Source organism: Triticum dicoccoides, chromosome 2B, assembly GCF_002162155.2.
Source record: "Triticum dicoccoides isolate Atlit2015 ecotype Zavitan chromosome 2B, WEW_v2.0, whole genome shotgun sequence".
In the NCBI taxonomy this organism is placed as follows: Eukaryota; Viridiplantae; Streptophyta; class Magnoliopsida; order Poales; family Poaceae; genus Triticum; species Triticum dicoccoides.
This window is the reverse complement of record NC_041383.1, coordinates 736,036,323-736,054,657: the sequence shown is the minus strand read 5'-3', so window position 1 is coordinate 736,054,657 and position 18,335 is coordinate 736,036,323. Positions and strand designations below refer to the sequence as shown.

The following is an 18,335-nucleotide window of genomic DNA, read 5'->3' as shown; positions in this document are numbered from 1 at the left end:
ATCCAAAAAGAGAGAAGAAGCCATCTAGCTAATAACTATGGACCCGTAGGTCTGTGGTAAACTACTCACAACCCATAGGAGGGGCAAGGATGTTGATGTAGAGGCCCTCCATGGTTGATTCCCCCTCCGGCAGAGTGTCGGCGAAGGCTCCAAGATGGGATCTCGCGGATACAGAAGGTTACGGTGGTGGAAATTGTGTTTCGTGGTGCCCCTGGATGTTTTCGGGGTCCGTAGGTATATATAGGAGGAAGAGGTACGTCGGTGGACGCCCGAGGGTCCCACGAGACAGGGGCACGTCCTATAGGGGGGGGCGCCCTCCTATCTCGTGGAGGCTCCGGTTGTTTCTTGACTTGCACTCCAAGCTCTCCGGATCTTGTTCGTTCCAAAAATCACGCTCCCGAAGGTTTCATTTCGTTTGGACTCCGTTTGATATTCCTTTTCTTCGAAATACTGAAATAGGCAAAAAAAACAGCAATATGGGTTGGGCCTCCGGTTAGTAGGTTAGTCCCAAAAATGATAATATTGTATAAAATAAAGCCCATAAACATCCAAAACAGGTAATATAATAGCATGGAACAATCAAAAATTATAGATACGTTGGAGACATATCACACGTATCCTTGAAGTTCTGGATGAACCAGGCCTTTAGCTCCGCCCATGAACTGATTGAATTAGGTGGCAGGCCTTTCAACCAAGTGCGGGAGGTCCCATCCAACATCATGGTAAAGTACTTGGCCATCGCAGCATCACTGACCTCCAATAACTCCATAGCAATCTCATAACTTTTTATCCATGCCCCGGGCTGTAAGTCGGTCGTGTAGTTCGGCACCTTCCTAGGTCCCTTAAAATCCTTGGGCAAACGCTCGTTACATAGAGCCGGCACTAGACAGGGGACTCCTCCAGTCCTGGTGGCCGCACCTGCCTCGATACAAGTCGTTGGATAAACCGGATACGGCTGGTAAGTCGTCAGCTGAGCCTCCTGCTCAGCTGCCTGCTGAGTCGCCGCTTGTTCAGCCTCTTGACGTATTCTGTCTTGATCTACCAAGTTAAAGGCTTCATGGTGCACCGGGTCATGCCCACCTTGCTGGTTACGGCGCCAGACATTGCTTGAAACGGCCACTGAATCCATGTGCCTGCTATAACTCGGGCTTTGGCTTGGGCGAGGAATTGAATGGATCTTGTCCCGGCTGTATGAGTACGCCTCCTGTTGGGCTAAGGCCGTCTGAAGAAGCTCTCTGACCTGGCGGGTTTCAACCGCCGCCAGAGAGTCGTCATCAAGTGGAAGAGCCGCTAGCCGTGCCGCCGCCGCTATCATGTTCTTCAACGGGTTAGAATAGTGACCCGGAGGTGTTGGTACGTGCTGAGGTAGAGCCATGTTTACGCGGGGAGGTCCCATCACCTGCGGTTGAACCGGCACGCCGTCCCCGGGTGTTGCAACACGGTCTGCCCCCGTACGCGGGGAGAGCCACGGTGGGTTACTGGGCCCTGCCCCAGGTGTGTGAAAGAGGTTTCAAGGGTCGTAAACCGGGGGGAGCCGAGACTGAATCTTCTGATGTCTTCTCCTCATGACCTCATTAGACGCGTTCTGATATTGCGTGAGCCGGAAAGCCTGTGCCTGAATCCGCTGAGCCTGAACATCCAGAGTTGCCCGCTCTGCGGTTATCCTGACATCTTCCTCTGCTAGGTCTTCCTTAGCCTGCACCATATCCAATTTTAATTGTGCCACCTCCGCATCATGACGAGCTTGATCCGCCGGGTTGACCACGGCGATTAACAGAGTGGTCAGCTTATCTGTGAGATCCATCAACACCTGAGCCGGCGAGCGCACAGGGCCTCCTGCCCTGGCTACTGCTGACCCAGAGGTCATGGTTGCCGCAGTTGTGGAGTCTTGGATAGGTTGTGTGCCGGCCATCAAGATCCCAACCCTACTCGGCGGCTCGAAGCAATCCGGAATACTGCTGCCATCGAAACAGCCCCCAAGCCCGCCATCTTGCAGCTGATACAACGAATCTGTCTCACCTGTGGATGACCCGCCATCAGAGTAGATGGCCATCTCACCGCCAGATGCAGATCCTTCAGAGAGCCCTTCATGGATGCATCCCACGAAGGCATGCTTCACGGCAGGCGGAGCCCGGGCGGGTCTCGCACACTGAGCCGTCTCGACGAGGTCGGTGCAGATGTCTGAATCAGGGCCCGGCTCACCAATCTTGTCGATAAAGACGTGAATTCCGCCGAAGGGGACCTGGTACCCGTACTCAATTGATCCGGCATCGGGGCCCCAGCCTGCGTTGTCGATGTAGAGCTTACCGCGACGACTCTTGGTCATCCGGCCCATAGCGTATCCTTTGAGCCCTTCGAAGCTGCCCTTCAAGAACTCGAATCCACCGTGCGCTGGCCCCATGGTGGGCGCCAACTGTCGTGGAATTGTCACGGTAGATGTCCTAGTGAAAGGACTTAGTGATGGAGCCATCGCAACTAGGAAGCTTGAAGGGGTTAATCGGGACAAAGGACACGAGGTTTATACTGGTTCGGCCCCTTACGATGAAGGTAAAAGCCTACGATCCAGTTTTGAGTGGGATTGCTTATGTCTTGATAAACAGGGAGCGAATCGCTTGACCTAGCTCTCGAGTTGATGTTACTTGCCCTGTACCGCCCCGGGTCATCCCTTTATATACAGATGTCGACGCCCGGCGGCTCTACAGAGTCCCGGACGGCTCAAAAACAGTGTCCGGCTCGGTCTCTTAACTATTCTTGCCTTACAATACAAGTCACGCATATATGGCGGTTTATCTCTACGGGCCTTAAGTCGCCTCTGGGCCTTGGGCCCTTAACTAAACTGTCATCTATATCCTGGGTCTTGTGCTTCAAGAATATTTGCAAGTATGACCCGGCCCCTCCTGGGCGGGTCATACCAATAGTTATATCCCTAACAGGGGGAGCTGCGATTTACATACCCGAAAGTAAGTACTACTAGCTAGTTCCGCGCATCTCCCATTGATTCTAGCTAGTTTCATCAATACCATTTAGCATGCTTGCTTATCAGTTTGATTGACCTTTGTTTCTTGTAAAGTGGTTGTGGCAGGAACCCGGGAATAATTACTGTGGATACTACGTTTGCGAGTTCATCCGCCACACGACCTGTGAGCGGGGCTACTCTAAAAAACAACTAGAAGTGTGTAAGCAATAATATTCACAATTTTATTTTATTACCATCATTTGTGTTGAGTTTCATTCATATATATGTATTGACCCCCTTCTTCAAATTAGATGTTTTAGATCCGAGATGAACTCCTACCACAAGATCGCATATGAGCAATTCAAGAGGAATTGGCGGGATTCTTTCTTGACCACGTCATCGATAAAGACAGAGAATACCATGTGGAACTTGAGTTGAGATGTTAGGGGATTGTAAGAGATCTTATATTGTATATATGTAGCCAGTAGCGTCGGATAGATATACGAAAACTTGTTGTTCGACCAATCTCTCGGAGAAGGAGAGGTCGATCACTTCTCTTTGTATATGTTCATGACGATCTTCTGTACTTACTGGTTTCCTTCATTTGCTTACTAGCTAGCTAGCGTGTCGAGTCTTCTCTATACGTATAGTACGTAGCATCGACCAAGCGCGGAGATAAGAGAGGACACTTCTCTCTATTAGCTAGCTAACACAATATATGAAACCCCTAAATTAACCCTACAAACCCCCCAAAAACCCCAAACCTCCCCCCCCCCTTCAAAAACAAACAAAAAACCCAGCCCCTGAACTGCTCACGTGTGGATGCCTTTTGGTCCCGGTTCGTGCTACCAACCGGGACAAAAGGCCCTCCTGCCTGGGCAAGCCGCAGCGGCCACGTGGAGTCCCATCTGTCCCAGTTCGTAGAAGAACCGGGACTAAAGGTATTGGGCTTTAGTATCGACCCTTTAGTCCCGGTTCCGGAACTGAGACAAATGGGCCTTATGAACCAGGACAAATGGGCTTTTTTCTACTAGTGAAAGGGAAGGAGAAGGGAAAGTAAACATGGGTTTGGCCCATTTGGTTGTAGAGGGAAATGAAAGAAAAAGAAAAAGGAGAGAGAAGAGATTTGTTTTGGCCCATTAGATTTTCCTTCCTTTATGCTCCATCTTGTTATGTATTTTCAATTTCTGAAACAACAAGATAAGGTACCTTGTATAGGACCTTACAAAAATATTTGTTTGCAGTTTTTTCCAAATGTTTTGTACATGGAACATACTATTGTAGTGTTCATACCAAAGGTAGCATTTTTTAAAATCATTTGCTATTATTTAGGTCTTAAATGAGTGTCGAGTTAATTACTAGATATTATTCAAATTTGAACTACATGTATCTCTCTCTACAGAAAAAAAAGTACATGTATCTCAAATAGGATCTGTAAATTCGAAATAAATTCATATTTAAGTAATTATGCATCTTCCTTATATGTGATGTTTTTGGTGGTAACCCTCCTTTGGTCATGAAAAAGCACCACCCAATTGGGCATGGTAAGCTTTCTTTTGATCGAGATGAAAAGTTTAGTACCACCGCGGGATTTAGGCCAAAATTATCATAGTAAATTTCTCATAGACCAATAGGTTATTGTAATCGTGGTGTGTTGTGGTTGTGAGTAAGCTTACCTGATTCTTTAGTGGGCCTGGCTCGTTGGTTCATATGCATGCAACCAATCATGCCTTATGTGATCCATTCAAAAAAGATCGATCATGATTACTTAATCGGGTAAGCATTGAACAAAATTTTGAGGGGGAAAAACATCCGTGGAGCAACAAGAATGAAAAATCTTGAGAACACAAAAATATCTGTATCAAAAGAATAAATAAATGAAGTCCCAATGGAATCAATGGGTCGTGTATGCCGTGGTAGATAGATCGGCCGGCCAACCATTGCCGCTTGGTGCGTGCCACGACCACGATCAGACTGCAGCTGGATATGCATGGGTCGATCAGTACTGCGGCAGGCTGCACTCGGGGCCGGGCTTCTTGTTGTTCCTATAGTCGACGCAGTAGTCGTAGATCCTGTGAGACCTCTGCTTCTCCAGCATCTTGGTCCGCTGCTGGTCGCTGAGGCCAGCACAGTTCTGCTCCCGCCCGCCATGGCTGAATGCCCCGGCGCAGCCGTAGACGCAGGAGTCGCTTCCGTCGCAGGGGCAGACGTCGAGGACCATGTCGCGGTAGCCGGCGACGAAAGGCGCCTTGGACCAGTCGGCTTTGACGCGGCCGCCCTGCGTGGCCCAGTCCTCCGCCGACCAGATGCTGGAGTAGCCGAACATGGGCCGCTTGGTCGGGTACGCAATGCCCTTGTCCTGGTAGTTGCGGAACACCCGGATGGGGACGTCGTCGACGTACCAGACGATCATGCAGGGCGTCCAGGAAATGGTGTAGGCGTGGAAGTCGGCGGTGGGGTCGAACCAGGGTACGAACTGCATCTCTTTCTTGCCCACGCCGTCGGCGAACACGTTGGTGTGCAGCGTGTAGGGCTGCCCTGTCTCGTTCCCCAGGAACTCGAAGTCGATCTCGTCGTGGTCGTCCCCCACAGAAGATGTCTGAATCCATGATAAATTAATGCATACACAGTTAGTATTGCAGTACATCAACATTTCAGTACAAGCTCATTAGTAAGTATTATTGTAGATAATTAAAGCTAACCACGATAGGATAGATATATTCCCCGGGACGAGCTTGATGAGGGTGGAGACGCTGCCGTAGATGAACTGCTTCTTCGTCTGCAGCAAGCAGCCAGAGGAGTTGCTCTTTAGGGACATGGTCAGGCCGTGGCCGTCTTCGGAGAAGGCCGCGTTCTCGGGGTTCCACTTGATGTCGCAGTTGTCACGGAAACTGGCACTCGCGAGGCCGATGACCGTCGCCGCCATCGCCACCAGGAGGAGCACCCTCCTTGAGCTCTCCATCTTCTCCGACGTCGTAGTTGGCACTAGCTTAGCTTTTGGTGGTGTAGGAAGTGTATGTCAAGAAGACTTGATGAAAATGCAGAGGTGCACAAGGGCTTTATATAATCCTCTCCGCGTTGCGGATCTGTGCTAATTATTTTCAGTCAAATGCAAAAGTGTCCGGTGCGCACGTAGTGTAGTATGTAGCTGGGTTACTTTGCGCCATGCATGTCTTGTTATTCTCTCAGGTTGCACCAACCTAGTGCTTGTTGTCGGTTTGTTCAATTATCATATGGATTGCTTGCATCTGAGAGCGTCTGGATTTGACTAGTTAGTGGTCAGCACAACGGTGTTTTGTACTTCCTCTTTGTTTCATGCCAAACTGCGCACCTGTCGATGAGATGAGATGAGGGAGTGCGCCAACTGTGAGCCAAGAAGTGAAAGGACACTAGTAAGACAATGGGCATTAGAGGCGTTCCACGTACGGAAGCCGTTTTCACCCAAAACATTTCAGCCACCTCTAATAGCCTAACCGAGGCGGTTAATCATCCTTGTGAAACTCATGCATGCGGTTCAAGTAGCAAAACCGGCTCTAATAACTAGTTGAGGCCGTCCATAAATCCTGACCACCTCTAATTAATAATTTAAGTCAAGAGGCAGTTTTCCAATCAACAAGATATCAGGCGTCGGTGTTGGTCTGCAAAGACAACATGAAAAGTTAAGATGAGTAGACTACTCGAGCGAAAAGACGAAATGAAAAGGCAAGATAAGTAGACCACTCGAGACCAAAAGACGACGTGAAGAGGCGACATGGGTATACTATTCGAGACGACGAGGGGAATATATTATAAATCTTTGGATTTTAGAACCTTGTTTCATATGTTGGATGTGAAGTCTACAAAACTTTTGTATATGTCGCTTTGACATATTGAACATATATATATGAATGTATATGAGATGCAACGGTTTTATGTGGTGAACGAGAATGTGTATGTGAGGAGACTTTCAGAATTTTAATTGAAGGGTTAGCTGAAAACAATAATTAAAATGCCAACCCTAAATAAGAACAGGAGGCGGTTCTGAATTGCAAAACCATTTCGAATGAGAGTATTCTTAGTGCATGGAACCAACTTAAATGTATAGCACTAGAAGTGGTTTTGTTTAGGGAACCGCCTACTACGGTAAAGGCCTTGGAGACATTTTAAAACGGCAACCGCCTTTTATAGTCTAAGCATTTTACAATTGTGCCATTTTAGAACTAGCTAGTACTTGGAGAGATTGCTAATTGCATATTTGTTTATGTGAAGTGTTTGAAAATCAACTTTTACTGCTAGTGTGTTTGCATGACATAGTTATTTTGTTTGTCTATAATTAATGAATATTATTGCCACATATTGATTTTTTTTGGTTACTCGCAACTATGCAATTCTTTTGTTATGCTAAGAAATTAGTGAAAGTTAATGTTTTTCATAATTATGTTGCAGCCTTAGATTAGTTCTTTTCATGCAGCTAGTCCGAGTGATAATGTGAACGAGGTATATGAGATTATTTGTACTAGTTAAATTAATATAACTACTTTATTTTTAGTTAGAAAATTTAGGTATATGAGATTATTTGAACTAGTTGAACTAATATAACTAGTTTATTTTTAGTAAGAAAATTTAGGTATATGAGATTTTTTGAACTAGTTGAATTAATAGAACTAGTTGAAAATTTAGTAAATGCTTAGTTGAATTAGTTGAATTAATTGAATTAGTAAGTGTTTAATGTTTCGCCTATATGAATATATATAGGAAATGTCGTCTGACGACGGAAAAAATTTTATTATGTGCGAATACTATGAAGACCAGCGTGGCCTGTGCGACAGAAATTTCCTTGTTGATGATAGGCGATTTAGCATCAAGCTGGATGAGACCTTCGAATTCGATACAGTAAGTCACAATGACAAGTCTGTTTTCGTAATTAAGCATGACTTATATATGCTTCATTTGCCTGACTTATAATTTTTAATTTTCACTATTCTACTAGCGCATCCCCTGTCATGCAAGAATTTTTGTCTTGGATAAGATAGGTTTCAATGATATGGAAACTATGGAGGTAAAGAGAGTTTACCTGAAAACTGAGCATGGTTATATTTTCAACGTCAAAGTATACAATGCAAATACGTATACCTATTTTGAATGCAAAACTTGGCAAGCACTATGCAAGGCTTGTGCATTTGAGCCTGATATGGTTATCACCTTTGATATTCGTCCGGAAGATGATATTGAAGGTAATAGAGACATATGGGTCGATGTGCAGACGCCTCCAGTTCTATCATTATGTGAGTTCTTCTCAACTATATTTTTGTCTTTGATATTGCTTATTCAAAAATAATTGACAACTAATTTTTCTTGACAGCTTATTTCCATTCAAGAAAACATGTCCGGCGCTTGGTAGACAAGACCTACTACTGTCCCGGAGCTGAACTAAACTGCGAGGAGATAAGTCATTATGTTTCATGGCTTGAGGATCTTCATACTGTCAAGACAAATTTTCTTCCTGGACTTAAAAATGTTAGTACTCAAAACGTGCGACCAATAGTGATCGTATTGAACTACGGTCACATCTATTTAGGAATGATGGTAAGATTTTTACTATTTGTCCTCAGTGCATCTTTTGCATACATAATTTTTTTGCTAAACTTTCATTGCTAAGTATATTAATTAATTATGTACTATATGATGTTCTTCAACAGGGACTCCCGATGACAATTGTGCCTCAGGGGATCGAGATTAAAGATCGCATGTCAATTGTTAGCTTACGGCCAAGATATCCTGCATTGCACATGAGTGCATTCAGGATTTCTAGAAGCGATGAATGCTTAATAGTGAAAGATTGGAGGAAAATTGTTAACGATCGCAGAGAAATACTAGGGGGCAGCAATGAGAAGCGCAGCCCACGATTAGGAGACATGTTCATCTGTATGCTCCAGTATGATGAATCAGGAGAGCTATACATGTTCTATGCTATTTTACCTGAGAGAGAGCAGCAGGAGTGATTTAGCTAGTTCATGCTCTTAGTACTTGTCCTTTCATGTCCGTGTTCTTCGTTCTAAACTTAATCTCCACGAGTGATTTGCTTTTGTGGTGTTATATATGAACGCTTATAATATCATGACAATCATGTTGAACTCGATGATATTTTTGCTTCTGGTACAAGTGAATGTTTCTTCTTTAAGCTAGTGTTGGTGGTGTTTAGATAGCGGTAATGACTATGATGATTAAATAGTGATAATGACGACTACGATGATTGTTAGCTAGCTAGCTAGAGTATATATATGCCATATCCATATATATTATATATACTTAATTGATCACCTAATTAGGTGATCAAGTATAATATGAATATGGATTTAACAACTCATTATAATGTAAAACAATCATTAAATTAAACTAAAAACACAAAATTAAAGGAAAAAACATTTAGTACCGATTGGTGTTACAAACCGGTATTAAAGCCCTACGCGCACCCGAACCTGGCTCGTGCCACGTGTTTGCACTTTAGCGCCGGTTCGTGAAGAACTAAAGGGGGGGCTTTAGTCCCCACTCTTTAGTGCCGGTTGGCGAACCGGCACTAAAGGCCGTCATGAACCGGCACTAAAGGCCGGTTCTGCACTAGTGTCATGCATGCGGTTCAAGTAGAAAAACTGGCTCTACTAACTAGTTGAGGCCGTCCATAAATCCTGACCACCTCTAATTAATAATTTAAGTCAAGAGGCAGTTTTCCAATCAACAAGATATCAGGCATCGGTTGGTCTGCAAAGACAACATGAAAAGTTAAGATGAGTAGTCTACTCGAGAGCGAAAAGACGAAATGAAAAGGCAAGATAGGTAGACCACTCGAGACCAAAAGACGACGTGAAGAGGCGAGATGGGTATACTACTCGAGACGAGGAGGGGGATATATTATAAATCTTTGGATTTTAGAACCTTGTTTCATATGTTGGATGTGAAGTCTACAAAACTTTTGTATATGTTGCTTTGACATATTGAACATATATGAATGTATTATGAGATGCAATGGTTTTATGTGGTGAACGAGAATGTGTATGTGAGGAGACTTTCAGAATTTTAATTGAAGGGTTAGCTGAAAACAATAATTAAAATGCCAACCCTAAATAAGAACAGGAGGCGGTTCTGAATTGCAAAACCATTTCGAATGAGAGTATTCTTAGTGCATGGAACCAACTTAAATGTATGGCACTAGAAGTGGTTTTGTTTAGGGAACCACCTACCACGGTAAAGGCCTTGGAGACATTTTAAAACGGCAACCGCCTTTTATAGTCTAAGCATTTTACAATTGTGCCATTTTAGAACTAGCTAGTACTTGGAGAGATTGCTAATTGCATATTTGTTTATGTGAAGTGTTTGAAAATCAACTTTTACTGCTGGTGTGTTTGCATGACATAGTTATTTTGTTTGTCTATAATTAATGAATATTATTGCCACATATTGAAAAAAAATTGGTTACTCGCAACTATGCAATTCTTTTGTTATGTTAAGAAATTAGTGAAAGTTAATGTTACATAATTATGTTGCAGCCTTAGATTAGTTCTTTTCATGCAGCTAGTCCGAGTGATAATGTGAACGAGGGTTGGGAAAATACCCATGTAGACCGGTTTGGTGACCATGCCAATCAAAGCAACGAGAAAGGTGTGTTCACCAAAATGATATGTAAGATTATATGTCGTGGCAGCAAATTCAATCCTTTTGGAGTATGTCGCCCTAATTAAAGAATTTCTGGCAGATGTGATGATTTTTGGAATGCCTTGATATCAACATGAGTGATATCTTTTATTATCATGAACTTGTATTTGTAACTGGTCTATTTGTGCATTGATGAATGCATATGCAAATGAATTTCATGGAGTATTGAATGTATTAATTTAGCTGTGAACTGAGAGTAAACTATACATACAGTAATGAGCATAATTTTTATAAAAAAAACCATAATTTGTGGTTTCTTACTTCACTAAAGGTAACATTCGTACGAAACCTTATTGACATTTCCTCAAAGTCTACACCATTAGATTTCATGTTTGTCCTGAGCCACGGATCGGCTCCTCGGCGCAGCCGGCGCCTGCCCTTCGCCCGCCGTATATGACACATGTCACACGTATTTCTTCTTTTCCCCATTTTACACTCAACCGTACGGGAATCCTGCATTGAATGGATCAGCTCACGCAACAATAACGGGCAGACCAGATAACGATACCAGGTGTGCTCGAGCATACAAACTTCACGTCCGTCCTTTACGTGCTTCTTCACTGGATCCGCAATAGATACCAGACCGTTAGCATCGAGACCCTGCTGCTTAATGCGAGTTTGTATCTCCTCCTGACCGGTAGGTTCGCCGCCGTTGAAAACCACATTGTGGTCAATGACATACTTGTTGAGGATGGTCGCAAACTTGATCTGGATGTGTCTGAAGTCATCTCTGCGGTATCCTAGGTTGGTTTCCTTCATTTTCCTCCCCCATGTGATGACATCAAATTGTCTTTTAAGCCGTTCTCCCTCCCGTATGTACTCCTCCATGTGGTGGACGACGTAGTAGGCGTGTGAATCATTGTTTTTTAGTTATTGCAGCCAACAGAATTCGGTTTTGTGGCTGAAGCCTACCTTTTAAATTTTATCAAACTTGTGATATCCCTCTTTGATAATTCCTTCCAGGTTGGTATACTCAACGAGTGCTTCATCCAGAACCTTCTTGATGTCTCCGTAGTCTTTCTTGACTTTCCTTGTCTAATCCAAAAAATAAGTATCGGCAAACTGCGGTGTAATAACATTGAGGACACAATGTTCTCTGCGCAAATAGTTGAAAAGACCAATTATCCTCGAGTTAACTTTCTACGTGCAAGCATAACGAAATTGCACAAAACATACTGGCTAGCGAATGACTTACTTGGGAAAGTAGGGTACGAGAAGGCGGAAGTGTCCTTCTGCTCCCAAACTCAAATAAGCTCGGATGAACAGTAAAATAAAATAAAAACAGCATTTTTTTGTGACAAACATTGACAAAAGTTTCAAGTGCTTGCAAAAATTCGTCAAGTAATCACATTCCTGGAACGTGTGGCAAAAAGACAAAATTGGTGCTCCAAAATGCTTTCGAAAGTAGCATTTTTAGAGTATCAATTTTTTTTTGCCTCGCCTTTCAGAAATGTGATTCCATGAGAATTTTTGCAAGCCGCGTGGAACTTTTGTCAATGTTTGTCACAAAAAAATTCCAATTTGAATCTTTTTTATTCTACTGTTCATCCGAGCTCATTTAAGCTTGGAAGCAGAAACTCCGCGTCCACGAGAAGGCAATCTTTGTCCATATTGGCAATCATGAAATCTGCATGATACCTCTTCATAGCTTGATGATGGTTAGGAACACTGAGGTTCGGCTCGTGCATGAGATAGGGGTCCGCTACCGCAACATCCTTGTTGAGCTCGCATTTGGCAATGTAGGTGTTGTTGATTGCCCATAGGCGAACTAAGAGCCACCGAGCTTGAGTAGGTGGAACATGCTGAAGATGTCTTCGAATGGCACATAGAACTTGTCCGCGGGGAAATCGTCGCACAAACCAAGATTTGGTGGCACCATCACTGGAAAAACCGGGCAAAATCCACCTCCGTGAGAAAATGGGTACTTCTCTCTAAAGTGAATTGTGTCATGCAGAAGCCTCAATTCTGTCGGTAGAAGATCAACGCCTTCGGAAGGATGGTTTCGCCTGGGAAATGGTAACTCCATCATGCAACATGATGAACCTATTTATTATTCTCAACCATCACATTGAGTGTGTTTGGACTCAGCAATGCTCCCCTGGCTAGTGGCACATGTGTGTCTGTTGGCGTAAAGTTGTCGTTAAATACTCTTCTGGCAAGGAACAACATGTTCTTGTTCTGCGGGAGGCATAGAGAATGCTTCGAAAAGATCATGAGGCGTTGGTCCATCAAGATTGATGGGGGCTGATTTCTGATATTCATCAAGCAAGAAGTACCAATTGACAAGAAGATCAGCATTAACCGTTACTTGTTGGCCCTCATAGACATTCATATTGTTATTACGACCTTCGGGTTGACTCTTACCCAAAAGAGATGGTCTTCGGCCACTGCATTGGCCAACATAAGCATTATCCAAGGGTCAGCTGGCAATCCGCCCTCGGAGGTTGTAGCAGAGGAGGAATATATTCGTATCCCAAGAGATGGTCTTCGGCCACTGCATTGGCCAACATAAGCATTATCCAAGGGTCAGCTGGCTATCCGCCCTCGGAGGTTGTAGCGGGGGAGGAATATCTTAGTAACCCCGTGAGACAACAGACAACTCAACTCTAAAGACCCCCGTCAAGCATCTACAGTTCGTGCATGATGGTATCTAGGGGGTGAATGGTTGAGCCGATTGCAATTTTAATCAGCTCACCATTCACATAGGCTAAGAGATGGAATAGAGTGTCTTCCATAAGAGTGTTGAGAGCTTGCCAATGAAAGAGATAGAAGGAATGATATCCTTGGGCGATGGTTGGATGACAATGTTTCCTAGTTCGTCGCTTTTGACCATTCCTTCAAGCTCTAGATTGTTGAAGGCACCATGGCTTGGGCATGGGCTTGGCTTTGAGTGTTGATGCATGCTTCGATGTCGGCTATGGTTGTGGATGTGGCAACGGATGAAGAAGACGCTGGTGAGGTTCGCGCAGGAGCATCTGGTGTTTGTCCAGGCCGAGCAAGAGTTCTATTGAAAGTGTGACGCCAAGCAGAAGAAGTCGGTGAAGAAGGAGGGCAAGGCCAGCCCCTCAACGGTGATTCCGTTTGAGTCCGACTCATCGGAGTGGGATAACTCAGAGAAGGACGACGACTCTGACAACCACACATCAAAAGAGGAATTCTAGGAGCTGTTGAAGACCGAGTCCAACAATGATGAGTAGTTTTATGTAGTTCAAGTAGACTCGGAGGAGTTTGGCATGATGCAGTAGTTTGAACTATGTTTGCATCAAATGAACTTGCTATGTTTGAATTGATGTAGTAATCTTACATTCTTAAAAAGTTGATCCCCACTACTATCAATTCTCTCGACATGCAGCGCGTCCATATCATCATCTAGCCATCTCAGCAATTTCTACCCATGTCACTTCATCTCTTTGTTATATATTTCCTCCGGAAGGTTTTTTACCAACGTGTGGCTTCCATTGTTCTTCAAGCCACCTTCCACTATGTACTTACATTTAATTCTCACTCCCAGGCGTTCTATAAGATTAACTGATGAGGCATTTGAGCGACCTCGCCCATATTATATTGAGCAAAAGTACCTCGTTGGTCTTCCTCTCCTTTCCAACGTTTTGCCTACCACAGGTCACGCCGGTTAAATGCTACTTAGGCATGCAGATGCCAATGCCTAGCTTTATCTGAATCATCATAGTGTGGTTGCTAGCGATCTTGCTAGCTTCAGTTCACGAACATCTGGAGAGACCTTCACTGACAACCCGGTGACTCACCCACGAAGTTGATGCCACGCCGGCTAGATGGCCTCGGCTGATGGTGACGCCGGGTAGGACCTCCATTGATAACCACTACTCTTGCAGGGGCGTTCGATCAACCTCCTCCACCCAGCCCCGGCTGATTCAGAGACGACAACAACAATGGTGGCCTTCTTTGGGCGGCGATTGTGGCCTTAGTAACGCATGTTCTTTCCTCTCAGTTCTTTTACTGCAGGCAGTGTCGTCCGCGCGGTCAAACTATGGTCATGTTCCCGAATTAACACCCTGTGTCAGGGCTGCCCGAGCCAAGTTTTTGTATGTGAGCTGCAGCTAGGTTCTTCTTTGATTGTTGATGTGATCCCACTCCATTGGACGATTCAGTCCAAAGAAAGCCAAAAACAGCTCGTGTCAGACACTCAGCCGCTGCGTCTCTTATCGGAGCCAACGCCAACCCTTCTATCACCATGACCGATGGACTCCCGGCCAATTGCTGCCACTAATTCATGTATGTTTTTGTTGTCAGCCTGCAAAGCATAGTTATGGTAAGACGATCTTCATGATATTATTCATCACCATAAAGTCGCATCTGCTGATTTTTTTTTTCGGGTGCATCTGCTGAATTGTATTTGTTATATTTATTCCAGATTTTACTATGCAGAAGTGCATATGAACAGACAACAAGTGAGGTATGTATCAAGCATCAGAATATGCAGCATTCTATTTCACTAATCATGCATACCTTCTTAATCTTTTGTTATTTGTCGGTCATAACAAGGAAAAGCTCGGTACAAGCACTGCCATAGCACAAGGATTACACCTCATATTCTAAATCGTCCACTTATTGTTTTAGATAAATAAATATACATATTATGTCATCTCGGTATCATAGATATTTTTCTATCTATTAGTATCCGTGATAATTTTAAAGCCAACTGCCATAGTGTTGTCCACAACTATACTACATCACTATGTCTATTATTATATGATCACATCTATGATTTAGCTTTATAATTTTACATCACGTGCCTATGAAGTCCCGCAGCAACGCGCGGGGTATCATTGGATATCACAGAAATGGTCAATATGTAGAGTACAGGAAGTACTCCCTCCGTTCCAAAATAGATGACCCAACTTTATACTAGCTTTAGTACAAAGTTGGGTCATCTATTTTGGAACGGAGGGAGTACATGCTTATTGGCAGAAGCGGTACGCCAAACAACCCCGTTGAACACATGTATGTTCTGGAAATGACCTTATGCCAGAAGATGCAAATGACAGGGTAGTACTGCTTCCGTTTTTCTGTTCTCAACTCAACTACAGACTGAAAGATTGTCAAATATTCAAAATTCACAAGGAATCGTCATTCAGATTGAGCATTTGTAATGGATTCAGTCAACCTTGTAATGTAATTAACTCAAGTGGTAAAGGCCCATCAGCATTTCAGCGCCCTGCTTCCTGATTAATCTCATTTCTACGCAAGTCAGCAAGTTTTACAGCAACCCGGTCTTCTACTCGCATAAGTACCATCAGATTCAGTTGACCAACTACTCTAACGGAATCCAAAAGAACATTCCCCTGAGAAAGCATAAAGCATAAGGTCTACTCTAACGCTAAACACCATGCTTCACTTGTCAGCTTCACCAGGAGCTTTCATTAATTCCCTGGCCTTCCTGTACAGGGTTAACCAAAATGGAACAAATTTCAGCTTTAATCCCAGCACCATCAGCTATATGGAAGAATGGCACCAAAAATTGAAATGGAAATGTTTAGTCTACAGTTAATGACTTGATAATGGCACTTGGCGCACTAGTACAGCGTGCGACTGCTGGTCGTTAGTACGGGTTTTATTTTTCCAGGATGACATTCATGCTTGCAAGACGTATACTCAAAGGAGATAAATACAAGACAACAGATTACCGTAGCTCTCTCTCAACCTCTGTGTTTCCAGGATCTAATTTTTTAGCGTCCAGGAGAGCATCACAAGCTTGTTTATACTCCTAGACGTAGAGCACAGCACATCCAAGGAACATGAGCAACTATATAGACTGCAGAGTAGGGAAACACAATGGCAGCAAGTTAGACATTTAGTAACTCACTTTTAGTAGCATGTGAGCTGCAGCCTGACGGTAGCAAGCTTTTGCCCAGTTAGGTCGCAGCATTCTGCATCTGAGAGCATCTGACAGAGCACCTTCACCATCACCCAACAGCAGTTTACAAAGACTCCTGTTCGCGTACAATGTTGCACTCGGTGCAGCACCTATTGCCTATGGTCAAACATAGCAGGTTATACGATTATCATCTCATTACGGCAGGTTAAGATTAAAGGACAGACCCAGTGCATAGAAGCTCCCACACAAGGTGGGGTCTGGGGAGAGATTATAGGAACCTAGTCTTACCCCTGCAAAGTGCAATGCAGAGAGGCTGGTTCGAACCCAGGACCTCTTGGCACAAGTGGGGAGGACTTCACCACGGCAGGTTAAGATTAGCCCCAAAAAATAATATTAATCCAATAGAAATACATAATAATGGCAAATTAACAGCTAATAAATGGGAAACTAGAGAGCAAACATTAGGAATCTGGTTAGAGAACAAATAATGTTCTGCAATTGGTCCCTGTTAATAGAAAAAAGTTACCTTCTAAACCACCATAATCTATAGATAAGGTTTAAGGGGCTTACCACACCATATGCTTTTGATGCTAACTTATAGTCCTTCAGCCTGAATGCATGATCTGCCTGTGACTTCATTATAGCTTTTGTTCGTTCAAGGTGGCTTTGGACCTGAATGATAGAACAATGGGAAAAAATGTAGGAATGAAGCATCATTTCAAAGATATTTCGATTAAAATAGAAACTTAACAACCCTGTTACACAATCATCATAGCTTGTTATCCAGATATGCTTATGCTGCAATGCAAAGTGCACATTATGGTAAATTCTCAACTATGTATACTAACACAACAAGATTTTAATCACAAGAGGAAAAGGTCCAACATAATTTTAGAATTAATATGTCAAATTATTACTATATATTACTAAAACAGCATATACACGGGTATATTTCACAGTTGAAAAATTCACATCCACAATATAGGAGTCATGCTTTGAACTAGGTTCAAGCATTATGCTTATAATAAAGCATTCCTGTATCTTGAATACGCATCACGAACAGTTTACAGCAGTTCATTGAATTGCTGAAAAAACAAGTTGTTGTTTTTTAACCATTGAACAGCCAAAATAAGGTGTCCAAGTCTGGTCCTTCCAAATTAGAATTGGTAGTTTGTTCTCAGAGCTTTAACTACTTCAATTTTATGGTTTTGATGAGATGGTGCTCTGAAGAAAAAACCCATAAAGAAGTCATGATACTCATTCAAATGGGGTCTCATGCATATATAGTAACTCCACTTCATAACAGTTGACGGACAAATTCAGGACTGGCGAACAAAATGTATGACCAGGCATTCAAGTAAAATTCATCTACAGGGTGACAGCAATAAATAGTGTACCAGTGGCTTTGCACTTTCAGATTTTGCATGCGAGATGATTCCATCTATACTCCAGTTTGGGATAGTTGGAATTGGGGAAGTCAAAGGAAACAGCATTTCAACTTCTTCCCTGCAGTCATGTCTCGCAGCATGCTCTACTGGTAACCTACCATACTGGGCAACAAAAGGAAAAATGTCAACTCTTTTGGAATTAACTAGTACATAATTAAAGGACCCTTTAGAATGCAGTAAAAGAATATGAACATTATGAAAAGATATAACCCATATAGGAAACTATAATACCATGGGAGAGAACCAGGGTCTACATAATATTGGTACCAAATGTTTCAACCAGGATTTATCCCAGAAAGCTATGTTTTTAAGGCGTCTGTAAGGCGACGCCTAGGCGTCGAGGCGCCCCCCCAGCGCTTTGCAAATATGCCCGCTTTAGGCGCCTAGG

The 18,335-nt window shown here is 43.5% G+C and overlaps 2 protein-coding genes across 2 annotated transcripts in view; both read right to left on the bottom strand.

Moving 5' to 3' along the window:
* Window positions 1-4,758: 4,758 nt before the first annotated feature.
* On the bottom strand, window positions 4,759-5,918 carry LOC119368524 (probable xyloglucan endotransglucosylase/hydrolase protein 12). The gene is made up of 2 exons (XM_037633762.1): window positions 5,655-5,918; window positions 4,759-5,555 (listed from the first exon to the last, which is right to left on the bottom strand). Exons 1-2 carry the CDS (start codon window positions 5,916-5,918, stop codon window positions 4,956-4,958), a joined length of 864 nt encoding a protein of 287 aa, XP_037489659.1. The 3' UTR covers window positions 4,759-4,955.
* Window positions 5,919-15,776: 9,858 nt separating this feature from the next.
* LOC119365966 (ankyrin-1-like) overlaps window positions 15,777-18,335 on the bottom strand; it is a 6,964-nt gene continuing 4,405 nt past the window's right edge. Inside the window, exons 8-12 of the mRNA XM_037631621.1 lie at window positions 17,897-18,049; window positions 17,070-17,171; window positions 16,488-16,655; window positions 16,309-16,388; window positions 15,777-16,061 (exon numbers count right to left, since the gene is read on the bottom strand). Coding sequence (XP_037487518.1) covers window positions 16,016-16,061; window positions 16,309-16,388; window positions 16,488-16,655; window positions 17,070-17,171; window positions 17,897-18,049 — 549 coding nt within the window. The 3' untranslated portion in view covers window positions 15,777-16,015. The remainder of the gene's footprint in view (window positions 16,062-16,308; window positions 16,389-16,487; window positions 16,656-17,069; window positions 17,172-17,896; window positions 18,050-18,335) is intronic.

Coding starts and splice junctions, on each gene's coding strand:
- LOC119368524 (XM_037633762.1), bottom strand. CDS start 5,918: ATGGAGAGCTCAAGGAGGGTGCTCCTCCTGGTGGCGATGGCGGCGACG. Junction 5,556..5,654: donor TATCTATCCTATCGTGGTTA/GCTTTAATTATC, acceptor TCATGGATTCAG/ACATCTTCTGTGGGGGACGA.